At 33.5% G+C, this 17,202-nt stretch overlaps 1 protein-coding gene across 1 annotated transcript in view; it reads right to left on the bottom strand.

Annotated features, from left to right (window-relative positions):
- Positions 1 to 5,575: 5,575 nt before the first annotated feature.
- Positions 5,576 to 17,202, bottom strand: part of CASD1 (CAS1 domain containing 1) — a 72,583-nt gene continuing 60,956 nt past the window's right edge. The window contains exons 12-18 of the mRNA XM_007939803.2: positions 16,059 to 16,215; positions 14,597 to 14,676; positions 11,678 to 11,779; positions 10,384 to 10,524; positions 9,763 to 9,840; positions 7,673 to 7,765; positions 5,576 to 5,842 (exon numbers count right to left, since the gene is read on the bottom strand). Of these exons, the coding sequence (XP_007937994.1) occupies positions 5,576 to 5,842; positions 7,673 to 7,765; positions 9,763 to 9,840; positions 10,384 to 10,524; positions 11,678 to 11,779; positions 14,597 to 14,676; positions 16,059 to 16,215 (918 nt within the window). The remainder of the gene's footprint in view (positions 5,843 to 7,672; positions 7,766 to 9,762; positions 9,841 to 10,383; positions 10,525 to 11,677; positions 11,780 to 14,596; positions 14,677 to 16,058; positions 16,216 to 17,202) is intronic.

Consider the following 17,202-nt stretch of genomic DNA (forward strand, 5'->3'; position numbering starts at 1 on the left):
CTGACATTTATCCTACTCAGACTATTCCAGAACATAGAAAAGGACAGAATATTCCCAAATTCATCCTATGAAGCAAGCATAACTGTGATAACAAAACCAGATAAAGACACCACTAAAAAGGAAAACTATAGACCAATATCCCTCATGAATATAGATGTAAAAATCTACAACAAGATCCTAGCCAACAGAATCCAACACCACATAAAAAAAATAACACACCATGACCAAATGGGATTTATACCAGGTATTCAAAGATGGTTCAACATCAGAAAAACAATCACTCTAATCCATCACATAAATAAAATAAAGGAAAAGAACCACATAATCATATCAATAGAAGCAGAAAAGGCATTTGATAATATCCACAAGCCATTCATGATAAAAACTCTCAGCAAACTAGGAACAGAAGGAAAATTTCTCAACATAATAAAGGGAATATATACAAAACAAATAGCCAACATTATTCTCAATGGAGAGAGACTCAAAGCATTTCCCTTGCAAAAAAGAGAACCCGACAAGGATGACCTCTAACACCACTTTTATTCAACATTGTATTTGAAGTCCTAGCCAGGGGAGTAAGTTAAGAGAAATAAAATTCATCCAAATTGGCAAAGTAGTAAAACTATCTTTATTGCAGACGGCATAATCCTATACACAGAAAACCCAAAAGACTCAGCAAGAAAATTACTGGAACTATTTGAATGATTTAGCCAAGTGGCAGGATATAAGATCAACATACAAAAATCAGTTGGATTCCTCTACATTAATAAAAAGATCTCTGAAAAGGAAATAAAGAAAACAATACCATTTACAATAGCTACCAAAAAGATAAAATACTTAGGAATAAGTCTTACCAGGGACACAAAAGACCTATATAAAGAAAACTACAAAACACTACTTCAAGAAACTGTAAGAGACCAACATAAATGGAAGGACATACTAGCATGTTCAAGGATAGGAAGACTGAGTATCGGGAAAATGCCAGTACCACCTACAGCAATCTTACATATTCAACATAATCCCAATCCAAAGTCTATCAACATTCTTTAAGGACATGGAAACACCAAACACTAATTTTACAAGGAAAAGAAAGCAAGCTTGGGTAAGTAAAGCACTAGTGAAGAAGAAAAACAAAGTAAGAAGTCTCACACTCCCAGATCTCAAAAAACTATACAGCCAAGATAGTCAAAGCACCCTGGTTTTGACACAATGATAGACATATAGACCAATGGAACAGTACTGAGCATCCAGAAATAGATCTATCATCTATGGACAGCTGATCTTTGACAAAAGGCCAAAATCCATTTAATGGGAAAGAGTCAGCCTCTTTAACAAATGCTGCTAGCAAATTTGGATATACATTTGCAGAAAAATGAGACAAGATCCATACCTCACACCATACACAAAAGCAAACTCAAAATAGATCAAAGACCTAAATGTAAAACGCAAAACTAGAAAGTTCATCAAAGATAAAATAAGGGCAAACCTAGGGGCCCTGATTTATGGTATAAATAGCCTATCAAGCATAATTCAAAAATGCACAAATAGCAGAAGATAAATTAAAGGACTGGGACCTTTTAAAAATTAAATTCTTATGTTCATCAAAAGACTTTGCCAAAAGAATAAAAAGAAAACCTACAGATTGGGAAAAAATATTTGGTAATGACATATCTGACAAGGGACTTATCTCTAAAATTTATAGAGAACTTCAACACCTCAAGTCAAAAAGACAAACAATCCAATTAAAAATGGGCAGAGGACATGAACAGACACTTCATCAAAGATATTCAGGCAGCCAGCAAACACATGAAGAAATGCTCATGCTCATTAGCCATTAAAAAGATGCAAACCAAAAACATGAAATATCACCTCACCTCAGCAATAATAAAATTCAACAAGACAGAAAACAACAAATGCTGTGGAGGGTGTGGAGAGATTGGAACTCTCCTACACTTCCGATTGAACAGTAAAATGGTACAATCACTGTGGCAAATGGTATGGTGCTTCCTTAAAAAGTTGGAAATAGGAATACCATTGATTCAACATGGATATATGCTCACCCATGTTCATCACAGCACTATTCACAATATTAAAGAGATGGAAACAACCTAAGTGCCCACCAACAGATGGACAACCCAACTATTGTACATAACACACAATGGAATACCATGCAACATTCAAGAATGATGAAGAATCTGCGAATCACGGATGAACTTGCAGATAAACATGGAGGACAGTATGCTTAGTGAAATAAGTCAATCACTAAGTACAAATATTGTATGAGTTCATTATTATAAAAGTCAAGGAAAGGTTTATGCATGGATGGAAACTTACTTTGTTGTTTACCTGGGATGGGAGGAGAGGGAGTGAAACTGCTGAGTAGTTAAGAGATGTATTGACTTGGGTGAAGGGAAAGGCCATATAACAAAAGTGTGACCAGCACAATAGGGAAAAGGAGGACATAGAGAGGTACACAAGTGGTATACACAACAAAGGCAAATACTATTGCATACATAATATTGTATTATAAGTACACAATATTGCATTACCAGTAATAACAAACAGTAGTGTATGGGTGGATACATAGGCAGATGGATGAGAAGATCAGGTGTGGACAGGCAAATGGGAATATACCCATGATCACAGATAGGTTTGGCTGGTGATATTCCTACATACATATTAGTATGTGCTACAAAAATATCCATATACATTATATAGCTAACAGGGGACAAGGCTGGGATAGCTTCTTAGCCACAACCAAGCACCTTGATGGAGTATTGCCAGGCCTGCAGGCTTAGGAACACAGTCTCAGGGGACATCAAGCTCAATTGGCACACTGTAGTACACAAAACATTGTTCTACATCCTACTTTGGTAAGCAGCAGGATCTTAAAAGCTTATGAGTGGCCATCTAAGATGCAATTATTGGTCTCTCCTCTCCTGGAGCAAAAAAGAGGAAAATCAAAGACATACAGAAACAATTAGTACAAGGTACTAATGGACCACAGGAACCTCAGTTTACAAGATCCTCAGATCAGAAGTAGCTGATGTCTGGCTACCAATGGCAACCACTCCAGAAGTAGTCCAAAACTGGAGATCTTGGAGAGTGGGAGGAAAAATGTGGAACAAAATTGAAAAACATAAAAATGACCAGAATTACTGGTTGGATAGACTGGTGAAACCTCTGAAACTATGACCCTGGGTTACCTTTCAGCCTGGAATTGGACTAATTTCAGTAGGTTACCTCTCAGCCAAACAACAGAATGGTCTAGAAGCTGATCACCTAGCCCAGTGAAACATACTCTTTAGAACAGTCAACCTTGAGAGACTGGAAGGGCAACATTTGCATAGCGGAAAAGCTAGACAGGCAGGAACGCTTGTGTAAGGACAACACGGGGGAGTGCTAACCACAAGGAGGAGGTGGGAGGAGAGCTGTTCAATTGTGGGGATTGTAAGCAGTGACATGAAACAAAATGTGTATCAACCGTGCAGTGTAAAAAACAAATCTGCTTTCTAAATTTGCACCCAAATCACAGTAAATTTTTTTTAAATCAGATGTAAAGTAGAAAATACTTTAAAATTACAAATAAACTATGTTTTATTGTTTTTAATTATGATATTAATTGTTAAATACAACAGTGCTGCACATTAAATAGAGTATGATGAAGAAACAGGGTTTAGCAGTTAATTGTAGGCTTGAGTTCAAATAGAAAACTTATATTCACTTAGGTATCACTACTGGAAAACCTAAGTGCTTCAGAAAAACAAAGTGGTCATCCTTCTTTTTCAATTGTTTCATCTGGAAGAATCTTTTTCAGGTGATAAAACATACAAGCTAAATTAAAATGCACTCTACTCATTGGCGAGCCACATCAGCAAGAATAATGTGATCATGGACTTGGAAATTTTTGATTTATAACTATACCAGTCTCTACTTATGAGGCTGCCGTCCACGAGGCAGAGCAATGAATCATTACAATTGTCTATCTGGGAAATGTCAAAAGATTAAGTGAGGGCAGAAGAGGAAAGAATGTACATTTCTGTCAGAGAAATATTCTTCAATTAATAAAGAATATTAAGTCCAGAGCTACAGAAACAATAACTACATTTTTTAATATCTTCATATAAAACTACTACATTTAACCATAATGTTTCAGCTCCCTAGGTGGAATCAAATTATCCTCAGATCCTTTGAGTATGGGTATTCCATATGCAACTATCACGGAGGATCTACTCCTATAAACTAAGAGTTTTTAGTAGGGAAAAAAAGTTCTAGGTGGAAATAAATCAGAAATTTGAACCAATTACTAATGGATCCAACTTTTAAAAAATGAACACATGTAGTTTAATTGATAGTTTTATTACAAAAATAAGCATCCACAGAACATTTATTTACGATTTAAATTACTCCATATTTTCATATAATGTGAACAGAAAATATATTTTACCCCACACATAGTAAAAACAAACAAGTGCAATCTTTCAAACATTAAAAATGATAATCAAATCTGTACAACAGATAAATAAATTTATACCTCTAACAGCTTGTAAAACAAAACAAACACAAACACTTGTCCAAAGTCACCAGTTTACTCACAATTCTACTATGGTCATACAGTTCCATCATAACAACTTGGATCTTTACTACACTGTTTATGTTTAGACTGATAGACATAGACGTTAAAGAGAAAAATAAGACAGGGTAACAGGAAATACCAAAATGCCTAGAAAGATATTTCCAAACATTGGAAATAATACACAAAAAATAATTAGTAGGGGAAAAGTTATCAAATGGATCCACAGGGCAACTGGTGTCTGATATAGCTGAAGGAAAGGAAATGGATGAGTATTTGGATTGGAAAGAAAATCTGGCCCTTTCATAAAAACAAGCAAGACAACATCGACGACGACAAAACCCTGTCATGGAGCCTAGAGTAACTATGAGAAAAAGTGTACAAAGATTTAGGGTTTTATACCTGAAAACCACAGTTAAAAGGAACAATCATTTCAGGAACTTAATATAACATCAGAACATGAATACATATAAATTAAAGGCATAATCATCATCATTGCACATATAAGGAAACAATACTGAGTTCATTCTTGAGCAAGAAAGTTTTCAATGAAGTAGGAAGTTCCATGATGAATGTAGGTGCAGACAGTCTCATTACCAGACATTGAGTAAATACCAAACACTCAGTGGTAACACCAAGCTATTTAAGTCATCTATACATCTTTTTTTTTTTTAAATTGGAAAGGTAATCACTTCCCTGCCTTCATATGGTAACTTAAAATCATTTATAAATGGAAACATAGATCCAGTAGAAAAGACTTTTCACATGCAATCCTATACAATGCATTCTGATTTACCAATTTTTTTTTTTTTAGTATTTCACATGGAATATATACATTTCCAATATACACAAGCACACGTGTTCAAGAGACGTCAACGAGTTGTCCTCTGCCACACAAGTTTATATTTACATATACATTATTATCTCCAGATAAATGCTTTTCTCCTCTAGGCAGACACAAAGTAAGCCTGAAGAGTTTAAGTTTTTTAGGATTCTAAGAAGCTAATGTCTTGATTTATCTTGAATGGATGATAAGATGAGGAGTCCACAGAAAAATGCAGCTATACATGCCAACCTTTTCAACAGAGATGAGTTATCTTTAGGAATAATAATCTGTGCAAGATCATTAGTGATCTGAGAAATTTCATGTGCCACACAAACGAATATAAAAGTGCTGACAATGATGTTGAGCATAGGGCTTCCAGGTATGAGTACCAAGATGCCCCTTGTGTCTGCGGCCAGCCATATGTGATATTGGCAAATAAATAGCTGGTGGGGGGAGATATGTAAAAGTTAGATGTGTACAGACAGTCCAGGAAAAAATTCATTTATACTAATTTAAACATTTTATAGCATAATGATGTTACAAGGCTTCCCAAACCACTTGTTTTCATTTCACTACTGGCCCTGAAAAACCCCCTGGAGAACCTGCTAAAGCACTGCTTCCAAATCCCCAAGAAATGAACCCTAAGACCATTCTAACATTGCAAACGTTTATTTCATTTCTTTGCATGTCAGGGAAGACAGGTGAGAAAGTGATATTCCGGACTCTCGTACTGAAACCTCAATTAAAGAATTATCATATACACATGCATCTGTGTGATCTTATATATATGTGAGTAGTATATTTGTATGTATGTATCTGTCTATATATATTTATGTATGTGGACTATATGCATAATGCCACAAAGTGTAATACAAGGTATTATATCATGTCATATTTTATTGTTATACACACACATGCACATATTTACACACCCACCCACAAATATTTTGACCTTCTTGTTAGGTGACTGTATTTGATCACTCCCCTGCTTAGTCCTTTTGAACAGAAAGATCAGAGAGACTTTCTGAGCATTGTTTCTCTCCTATTTACCTTCTCTCTTTCTAAATCTTCTCACAAGAGGAAAGGGGGAGAAAAGTCTTCATATCATATGCACAAGGATTCTAGTTGAGCATGACTTTATCACAGCCCCTTGTTACTTTTTCTGTACATACTATTAAGAGTAGGAAATGGTATGGTTTTTAAGATATACTCGAAATGTACACTGATCCTCATATTTGCTCTGCATGGCCCAGCAAATGTTGTCCTGAACTGCATTACCAGTATACGTATTTCATATGAAAGTGAAATAAAGTGTATTTCAATTTGTATGTGAGTATACCATATTAGACAACACTACCTCTTCTTTTGTTGCTGATTATAAATGTGGTTGGTTCTAGTATCTCACTGCTCAAAGAACATGCTTAAGTTACTTTAACAAATATGAGGACTATGAAATTTGTTTTTAATAGACACACTAAATAGTAAATTCATGCAATTAAAATTGATATTCTTGTGCATGAATTTCCTGATTCGTGATTAAGTCATTTGTGATCAAGAATTTAAAATTCTATACAATCTCTCTTATACAGAGACTAAACAAAAATATCAGAACATTTACTCAAGAAGTCAGAAAGACATTTATTTTTCTCTATTTCAAGACAATTTAATAAATCTTAAGCTGTAAAACTTATTTGTTATGATTACAATATGAATTCTATCTACTGTTTTAAAACATTCCATTTCAAATAATAAAACTCAGATTTCTTTGAATGTATTTCAGTCTGTTTAAACTGATTCTGTAGATAACTTCATATTCTGCATCTCACATCAAAATGTAATGAGTTTAAAAATTTCCTCACAATTTTCAATCATAGTCAGTTTTATAACAGTATACATGAATAAACTGAATCCCAGTAATATAATATCTAATTATAAATATGAACAACAAATCAAAATCCCCTCAACATGATTTCATTTAAATCTAGTTTAATTTTTTTCTCTCCTGATCCAAGCAGTGTAGTACTGCTTGAAAGCTAAAGACAATATAAATATTTTGAAAGTCATATGGTTTAGCTATTTCAATAAACCTTTAAAAACATTCTACAATTCTGCTGTTAAAAGTTCTGAGTTTTTTCCTATAATTCCATGAATAAAATAGCTTAAGTTTAAGAATATTTTTGCATATTCTAGATTTAAACACACACACATATATACATACACACACACACACACACCTGGCTGTGTGAGATAAAATAAATTATTAACATACTAACCTCTAATGAAATTTTTCCAAACCAAGCAAAAAATGAACTGTACACTGAACGGGCATATCCAGGGATGTTCCTGATTAGGATGAAGGCTAAAATCTTAAAAAAAATAAAATAAATAAAACCAAACAAAAAGGCAAATATTAATAATCTCTTTAGTGAATAGTATTTTGCATGGAACTTTCTTTCAAGTAATAACCTACTGTTTCTGTTTTTGAAATAGATATGTATACAATGATTTTAAAACAGAGTACTAGCAAGTTTTTGTTGTTGCTCTACAGTCTTCTCAGCACTGGATTTCTCAATATACTGCATTCTAATGCAGATTTCAGGCTGCATATAGCTGAACATTTTTATATTATATGTACATAACATTTTTGTATTATGTGCAGGAAATCCACTTTGAGGCTCTTAGTGTTGAAAGAGTTAATACCATATCTTATGTAGCAAACTCTGTCTCCTGATAAGAGTTTGTTCCTTCCATACATTATCTACCCAGTTGGCTGCCACCTTCTCTCTGTATTTCCTTCCACTGATAGCCTCCATGTTTTCTTTTTTCTAGATCTTTTCTCACCAAAAAGAATTTTTAGCTTCTGGGATCCTGGCTTTACTCCTCTTCCTCATCCTTTGTTCCACGTAGAGCAATCTTGTGTTTTTTCTAAACCTTCTATTCACAATTTCACATCCAGTAACTAGACTAACTTAGACTCTAGCCACTTTATAAAAGAACTAAGAAATTGTCAAGTTAAAAGTGAAAAAAAAAATCACTTCCACAAATACCTTTTAAAAAGGTTCTCATAAAAAGATTAGAAAATACCTATCTATACCTGGAGAAAAATCCCTTACTCAGTTGTTGATCACCCTGGGCTTTTGTCAAAGGATCTGGGAAGAGCTTTCTTCTTATACATCATCCTTCTGAGATGGAAGAAAGATGAGGAAATGGGAGAAGATATGTAGCTAAATCTATCACTGGGAAAAAGAAAAGGAACCAACATAAACTGTTAATGTTATATGTTGTCAAGCTGGTTCCCACTCATAACGACCTCATGTATTAACATAATGAAGCACTGTCTGGTCCTGCACCATCCTCATAACTGTTGCTATGTTTAAACCCATTGTTGCAACCACTATGTCTACTCAGTAAACTACTCAGACAGAACTGATCAGTGATCCTCATGGACAATGGCATCATGAGACTCAAGCATAAATCTGGCCTTTTGCCTTATATTAGTTCTGAGACTTGAAGCAAAGTATTTAACTCCTTTTGGTCTGTTTCCTTATCCAAAAGAAAAAAAATTTACTTTGAAAAACAAAATGTAAACATTAAATAAGAAAACTATATGAAGTAGCATACATTGTGAGTCAATTAAAAAAAGTATTAGGTAATTAATAGTAAGAACAACAACAAAAAACCAAGCTCACTGCCGCTGAGTCAGACATGACTCAGAGCGACCCCTCCTTGGGTTTCCGAGGAGGCAGTATCACTACGGAAGTAGATTGCCCCATCTTCCTTCTGAGGAGTGGCTGGTGGGTTTGAACCACCAGCCTTTTGGTTAGCAGTCAAGTGCCTTAGGCACTAAGCTACCAGAGTTCCTGAGCACATACAGAGTAGGTATCAAATATTTGTTAAATGAACAAAAAAAAAAATTTGTTAAGTGAATGAATGTTTATTTATCTACTTCACTATTAGACTGTAAGTTTCTTGAGGGCAGAAGCTGTACCCTGTTTAACACTGATTCTCTTACACCCAACATGATACCCAACACACAGTAAATGATAACTATGACTAAATAAATAAATGAGGAAATTCGTATAAATAATTGAAGAAAGCAAATAAAATAAGGTAAATTAACATTTCTCAGGACTTTCTAAGTGATAAATACTAAGTTAGACTATTTTCATTCACCTAATGAAATGACCCTTTGGAAAAGATTTTAATTATCCCTTTTACAATAAAAAAAAAATAGAAGGCAGGACTTAGAGAAATTAAGTAATGCACCTACAATTTCTGGAATTTCACCTCAAATCTCTGTCTCCAAAGAGTGTGTTCTTAAAAGAATTAAGAAATAAAAATTTCTTTAAGTGAAGATAGTTACCTGCACCACAGAAACAGATGGATGGAGCTCATTGCACGCGGCTTTGTTTTTACAGTTGCTAGCCCAGATGGAGTAGGTCTAAAACAAAAAATGTATGAGTTAAAAAAAATAAAAAAATAAACCTTTAAGGAAGCACAATTCCCAAATATTTTTTAGTTTTCTTCATTTATGAAATTATATTTCATTATGCTATTTAATAAGCTTCAGTAAAAACTGCCCGCAGGTTTTCACTTGTTTGGCAGGTTCAACTATCCAAAACCACAAGGGAGGAGAGAGACAAGCATAGGTCTGTGTCTATCTGGAAACGGTGATCACAAGGCTGGGATGCCTCTTCACACCAAACAGCTCTCATTATATTTTTTCCCAAATTTATCACAACTTTTTAAATTCCTATTTTACTGGCCTGTCAGTTACTCTTCATACTTAATACACACACACACACAAATATACACAGTCTCTTTAATATCTATGTCCAATTAGAAAAATAAGGAGAAAAGATAATTTAAAATTAAAGATTTTATTTGTTAAAAATAATTACATATATTAGTTCTTAAAATTAATGTGCTATAACATTAACATATAATCTAAAATTTTTTTACAATTATGTAATTTGAAACTTACCAAGAAAGAAACTACTGAAATAAACAATAGAAAATTTGAAACTTTGTTTGAAAAAAGAGGTTCACCCTTTCCTTCAGAAAGTACTTGGCGCTTCTGTAAAGCCAGATAAATGAAAGCAAACAACATTCCATGAAAGACTACCTGAAAAGTAAGGAGAGAAAATTTTCAGAAAATACAAAAATATTTGGTTAATGAGGATCATGGGTATAAAAATAATTATGTTACAAGCGTCAAGGTTTGGAGTTTCTAGGGGAACTTAAACTTCAAGCATAAAACTTCAAGAATGAAACAAAGCTGATGACTATTAGAAACCATCATCGGTAGACAAGCAAACATCTTACACAACAATATGAGATAGGTTGGTCAGTTCTGAGCAGTCTCAGCAGCAAGTGAAGAAAGAAAGACAATTTTGGAATAATTATCAGATACTATCTTTGAAATATATGACACAATTTAAATGTACTGAATAAAGATAAAACACATTTCATATTAATCCTTTCAGACAAATAAAACAAACAATAACATCATCAAGCTCATATTTTAAAAGAGGGGAAAAATATGGTAGACCATAAAGCATGTAAGTTGTCCTTCTTAAACAATCAAATTTTAAAATCTTAACTGTTCTTCAAGATTGTATGCCATCCAGTTGATTCTGACTCATAGTGACCCTAAGGGACAGAGGAGAACTGCCATAGGATTTCCTAGGCTGTAATCTTTATGGGAGCAGATCACCAACCTTTCCCTTAGCAGCCAAGATCTTAACCTTTGTACCACAAGCTCCTCTCTGCATGGGTAAGTTCATGGATTCATTCTTGACAATGCTCTCTCTGTTTGTACACTTCGCTCAAAATCCATGCTATACCCAATTTTAAGTAGTAACCTGGAATTTTATACTAGATCACAAAGCTGGTGGTATGACTTCTTTCTCCAATATATTCTTTACAATACCATCATGTAGGGCACATATTAGGGCTCAACAGATTTTTTGAATGGTTAGATTATATATGTATCAGGGATCACTTGTAAGTCAAAATTATGACTCAAGCAAAATCTACTTTACAAGTAAAATTTTACAGAATTTTCCTGCTGATATAGATATACTCTTTGCCAGCTATAAAATAAAATGGGGTGGGAGTGAGAGTGGGAGTGGGATGGAATCATGCATGATTCCACTGACTTACCTAATCAACATGTTTCTTTAGGTTAAAACTAATTAAAAATCTATTCAAAATTTCCAAACCCTTTTTAACAAGTATTATTAGAAATGATAAAAGATCCGAAGGTAAATACATACGTAACGGTCTAACCTCCATCGGAACCACCATTCATACACATTCCCTTTCAGTTCAAAACACTTGGACACTGGCCAAAGAGAAAAGATCTTCTCAAATGCACCCTAAGAAAGGAATCAGAAAACAAAGATGGTACAAGTCAGTACGCCTGGCAATACTACTACAAACTGTGGTTTCCTAATGTCAGGATAAGGATTATTCACTATTTTAAATTCTATTTATTTCATTTGAGAGTATCACTTCATTTGAAATTTATTTGAAAATAAAAATTTATTTTACCATGACCAATAAAGATGACTTAAAACTTTTTGTTAACTTACTTTAACTTCCCATGAAAGGATATAGAGACAATGTGTGAAAAACCAAAAGCCAAAACCTGGTTTTTAATCTAATATATAAAACACCTAATACTTACTAATCAAAACACAAAAAGGCTTTAGCTAACATGGTCAATATTCTTAAGAATGATTGTTAAGGTTAAATTACAAGTGTTCTTTCCATAAATGTCCTTAATAATCTGTAATTGAATATCTGTGTTAAGAGATCCTCTGAGTTAGTCACCTCAATCAACTATATCTAAATGCCATTAATAGTCTTAGAAACAAAGTTTACAATCTTATTCTGGTTGAGTTAATGAGTGGTACCCTATTAATCATCTGACAGCCTTGAAAATCTAGGAATGAAGGGGCACAAGTCTTGGGTACATTTTTGTACATTAATGAAGTCTTTCAAAGAAGAGACAAAACTTCAATTTCTAGGCTGAAGAATGATGACAAACTCTATTAAGGAAAGCTCCATTTTAGACCTAATGCCACAACTTTAAAAAGGCTATTAATAAACAAAGCAAAAATATAAAAGTAATATTAAATTGTAAGAACTGCTAAACCTTTAGGTCAAAACATTATTTTATACTGTTAAAATACAGTATTCTCCCTTTAAACAGAATTTCAAAGACATACAAAATATTAAAAATATGTTCTATCAAAATTTTTGCACCATAAAACTAAGGATAAATCTTACCAAGGTTGCAATCTCAAGTACTTACAAATCATACACACACACACAAATGTATGTATAATATATGATCTATTAGGTCACACATATATAGATATATGATGTCTCTAATTTAGACTTTATTTTTAATTAAAAATTTTATCTCCTATATAATCAAGGAGCTCTGGTGGCATAGTACCTAAGGTACTTGACTGCTAATGAGAAAGCTGGCAGTTCAAACCCACCAGCCACTCCTTGGAAGGAAGGCTGGGCAATCTACTTGCGTAGTGATATAGCCTTAGAAATCCATGGAGGGGTCACTATAAGTCGGGTCCGACACTCGACGGCACAAAGCAACAACAACAATATATAATCAATAAACAAATATTTATTGAGCATCCATTTTGTGGAAAACATCGGGCTATGTATACTTAATTCTTTCCAGTGGTCAATACTGATCCAAAGCTGTGGAAACCAACTTAGTCTCCCTATTGAGCCTCTGGGTCAGCCTTTCTTTCCTTCCCTCAGATATACCTACAGAGTGCTGGAAATTTTAATGAACACTTCTTAAGTGGTTGTCGCTGTTCCCTGACTATTTCTTTATATTTATACATTTGCCTATTTTTTTTTCTTTCTTTAAAATTTTATTGTGATTTGGGTGACAGTTTACAAAGCAAATTCATCTTCCATACAGCAGTTAACATATACTCTGTCTCATGACATGGACTGTAATATCCCAAAGTGCACAAGCTCTCCTCCTACTTCATCCCCATAGCCAACTCTGTCTGGTGTCCTTCCCTCCCATGCACTCCTGCCCTGCTGGCTGTCTCCCTGTGCATTTGCCCGTTTTCTTATTATTTTATATATCTCCTAAAAAAATCTAGGAGGTCAACAAAACTACAGATGCATTACATATTTATAAACATAAAAACAAGTATAAAGCTTATTTTAAAAAAGAACCCCCAAAACAAACCAGCTTTATGGACACACACACACACACACACACACAGCCCAGTATGGAATTTACATCTGAAAGAGCCAGTTGTAAAAACAGGAACGGTTGAAAAGCAGAGTAAACTGAAGAACAACTACAGGCATTCACATTAAAATATCTCATTACAAATAACATAAAACCAGTTGTCATCAAGTTGATTCCAACTCACTGTAACCTTATAGGACAGAGTAAAACTATTCCATAGGGTTTCCAAGGCTTTAATTTTTACAGAATTAGACTGCCACAGCTTTCTTTTGCGGTGTTGTTGGCTGGTTTGAATCTCCAACCTTTAGGTTAGCAGATAAGTGCTTAATGACTGTGCCACCAAATTACTGCCTAAAAAATATGTCTGCCTAATGGATTTAGCCAGCAGGTAGCAGTTTGCCATTCCTATCAAAGTAACAGAAAATTTCAACCATCAGAGCAGGCGGATAAAAGGTTAGAGCTAAGAAAATGGCCAAAATTTTATTAAATTAAGCATATTAAATATATTTAAGCCCTTTTATTCTAAGTTCATTTTCCTAACTGCCAAAATTTTACTGAATGTAGTTATATAAAAAATCAAGAAACACTTTGCTGCAATGAATAATGCACAAACCAAGTTGCAAAATCTGTCAAGAAAATTTTGATCTCCACTTAGAGTAGTGTCTTACAAGAGGCATTCAATAAACGTTTGATTGATCAAAGTCAAGTAAAATGGATCTTGAACAATTGCCAGAGGAAGAGCTTTAAATTGCTCTTACAACAAAAACAGTGGTAACAAAAGTAGATAGGTCTCAAAAGATCTACACTGAGTAGTCAACTACAGAGTGACACTTTTATTACAGTCATTAAAAAATGAAGCAAAAAGCTATGACTCTTCTCACATACTTTAATAGAGTTGAACTTTAAAATAAAGCGTAACAAAATGTAAACTGAAAAAAACTGTACAAACCTGAGAATATGCCAAAAAACATATACAAAACAGCAAGAAGGCTAGTTTCAACAGTAAGCCAAAATGCCAGAAACAATTTCCTAAGAGAGAAAATATTTGAATTTACTAAGAAATATAAATTTACATTGAAAATATATTAACTATGAAATATTTTCTATTTATTTATATGCAGCATAGTTCTTAAAATAATTTACAACTACTTATAAAAATACACACAATGTATTTAGGTAGCACAGGTTACAAGAAGGACAAAAAGAAAAAACAGGCAGAGAAGGATCCTTGCTGAGAATGAAAACATCATAACCTATACACCTGCTGTTCATCAACTCTATCTAAAAATGTCCCCTGGATTTAATTATATCTAGTCATTATTAAAAACTGCAACAAAAATTTGGAACGATGTATTAAGTGTAATTCTAACAAACACTCATGTTAAATATAATTTAAGTGATACTGCTTAAACATTAAAGTTCCAAGGGGAGAGCTTAAACTCCAAAATGGACTAGGAGATACCTTTTTAGTATATGCATACTTCAATTACTTGTTCAAAGTTAATACATAATGATTGTTCAATTGATTAATATGCTGAGTTGTGTGAAGGATTAAAGATAGAGGCTGTTCAAAGACCTTAATGGACTTTGTTGGAAGCTGGAACTCAACCCTTTCCTCAAAAATTAGTTGATAATGGAAAATTTTTTTTTTGTTATATGGTAAGAGTAAGAATAGTTTTCAAAATTAAAAAAAAAACTTTTTCAAAAAGAGGGGAAAGTTTTATTTTAACAATATTATTGTGAAGGAAAAAAGCATTAAGATGAATGCCTTTGGCCTCAGTTTCAACACTACCAGTAATCAGCCATGGGAAATTTGAAAATGGGACCATCTTGGGTACTCAGTTTTCCTTATGTGTAAGACAGGCTGATGAGAACTGCCTAAAGCGTTGCCTAGAAGATCAATTATATTAGTGTCTTTAAATTTTTATATTAAAAAAAGTCTTCTTGCAAATGAATGTTTACTCAAAATCTCAATGTGTGTAAGAAATCACATAAAAGCAGAGCTGCAAAGACTGAAGCAAGGTGAAGCCATCTGGAGCCCTACTGGCTTCTCCTTCTCCAGTAAACTCTTTTCTCTTCTAGCTACCTCCACTTTGTCTCTGTACAACACAGTGTGGAAACTGTTCCATTAGTTGATGCATAAAGTGCTGCTGAAAAATTCAAATTTAAAAAGGAAAACACATACATACAAAATGTATGCGAAACACTATTCTGTACTAAGGGATATTATTTAACTAGTTGGCTGCAGTACCTTAGAAATGTATTTTATGAACTAAATATCACAATGCCAAAATTATGCATAAAAATAAACTGTCTACATCTCTCAATATAAATAATAGCTTTGGTAATGAAAAGAAATTTAGTCCACTGAAAGAATATGTTTATTAACATTAGTAAAAAAGTATACTTACCATTTGCCTTCTTTTGGATTATCTGTGGCCATAGTGCTAAAGTAACGTATATGACCATGAACCACACAGTGACCAAGGGGACAAAGTAATAGAACTGGTAAGGCCGATCCATTACTATACATAACACTACTACCAGGAAATTGAGACGAAATAAGACCTATTAAAAAAAAAAGGGGGGCGGGTAGAAAATAGTTTTCATTCCAGGTATACACAAAAATCAAAGTCAGATTTCCTCTGACAGAATGTTTATTTGACACTAAAATAATAGCTGCATATTTTATTAATCCTCAAATTACATTTGTTCTATATTCACTGTAAAGCATTGAATATAAAATATTTATGCATCATTACATTAACTCAATCCCAGCAAAGCACCAGCCTACACTGTCCTCTGGCTACACTTGCCGTCTTGTTAAATGTAGGGAAGGAATTGGAAACCTTCTTCCTAGGGCTACAGTTTATATGCAAATATTAGATTACTTCAAAAAAAAGGGTGTCCATTTCATCTCGTTTGATACTGATGTACCCCATTTGGGATTAAACTGAATGGTTGTCATAGATACAAAATAATATCACTCAAATTAAAAAGTGTCTCTGGGACTTTTCTAACAGTCATTTCAGATATTAGTATGGTATCATTCAAAGAATGCAGAATTTGAACAGATTTATATTAGATTATATACATATTCTTATATTTATACATATACCCTTTATTCTGTGACAAAGGATAAATTATTTAACCTCACTGGGCCTCAGTTTCTTTATCTGTAAACATGAACAACTCAAGGTTGTATTGAAGGATAAATAATGTTTATAAGATGCCTGCACAAGATAGAAATGTATATATTAATCTACTTCTCAGAGAAAGAAGACATAGCACATTTTCACAATTCCAGATTGTACTTGTACATTTGTACAGAACTAAAGTGCCTCAGCAATGCTGTCCCTTGTGTGTCAGTGTTATTATATATTCTTCTAAATTTTATTTTCCCTTCTTACAGTAATAAATTATCTTGAATTATTAAACATAGAACCTAGAAATAATAATTTTAAAGTGGTATTTATAAATTCAAATTACTTCTTATCTTATAATGACCATATTTATGTTTATTGAACAGTTTGGCATAAAAGCATGTTGAACTGA

Source organism: Orycteropus afer, unplaced genomic scaffold (genome assembly GCF_000298275.1).
Source record: "Orycteropus afer afer isolate SDZICR_OR568_19922 unplaced genomic scaffold, OryAfe1.0 scaffold00063, whole genome shotgun sequence".
Classification (NCBI taxonomy): Eukaryota; Metazoa; Chordata; class Mammalia; order Tubulidentata; family Orycteropodidae; genus Orycteropus; species Orycteropus afer.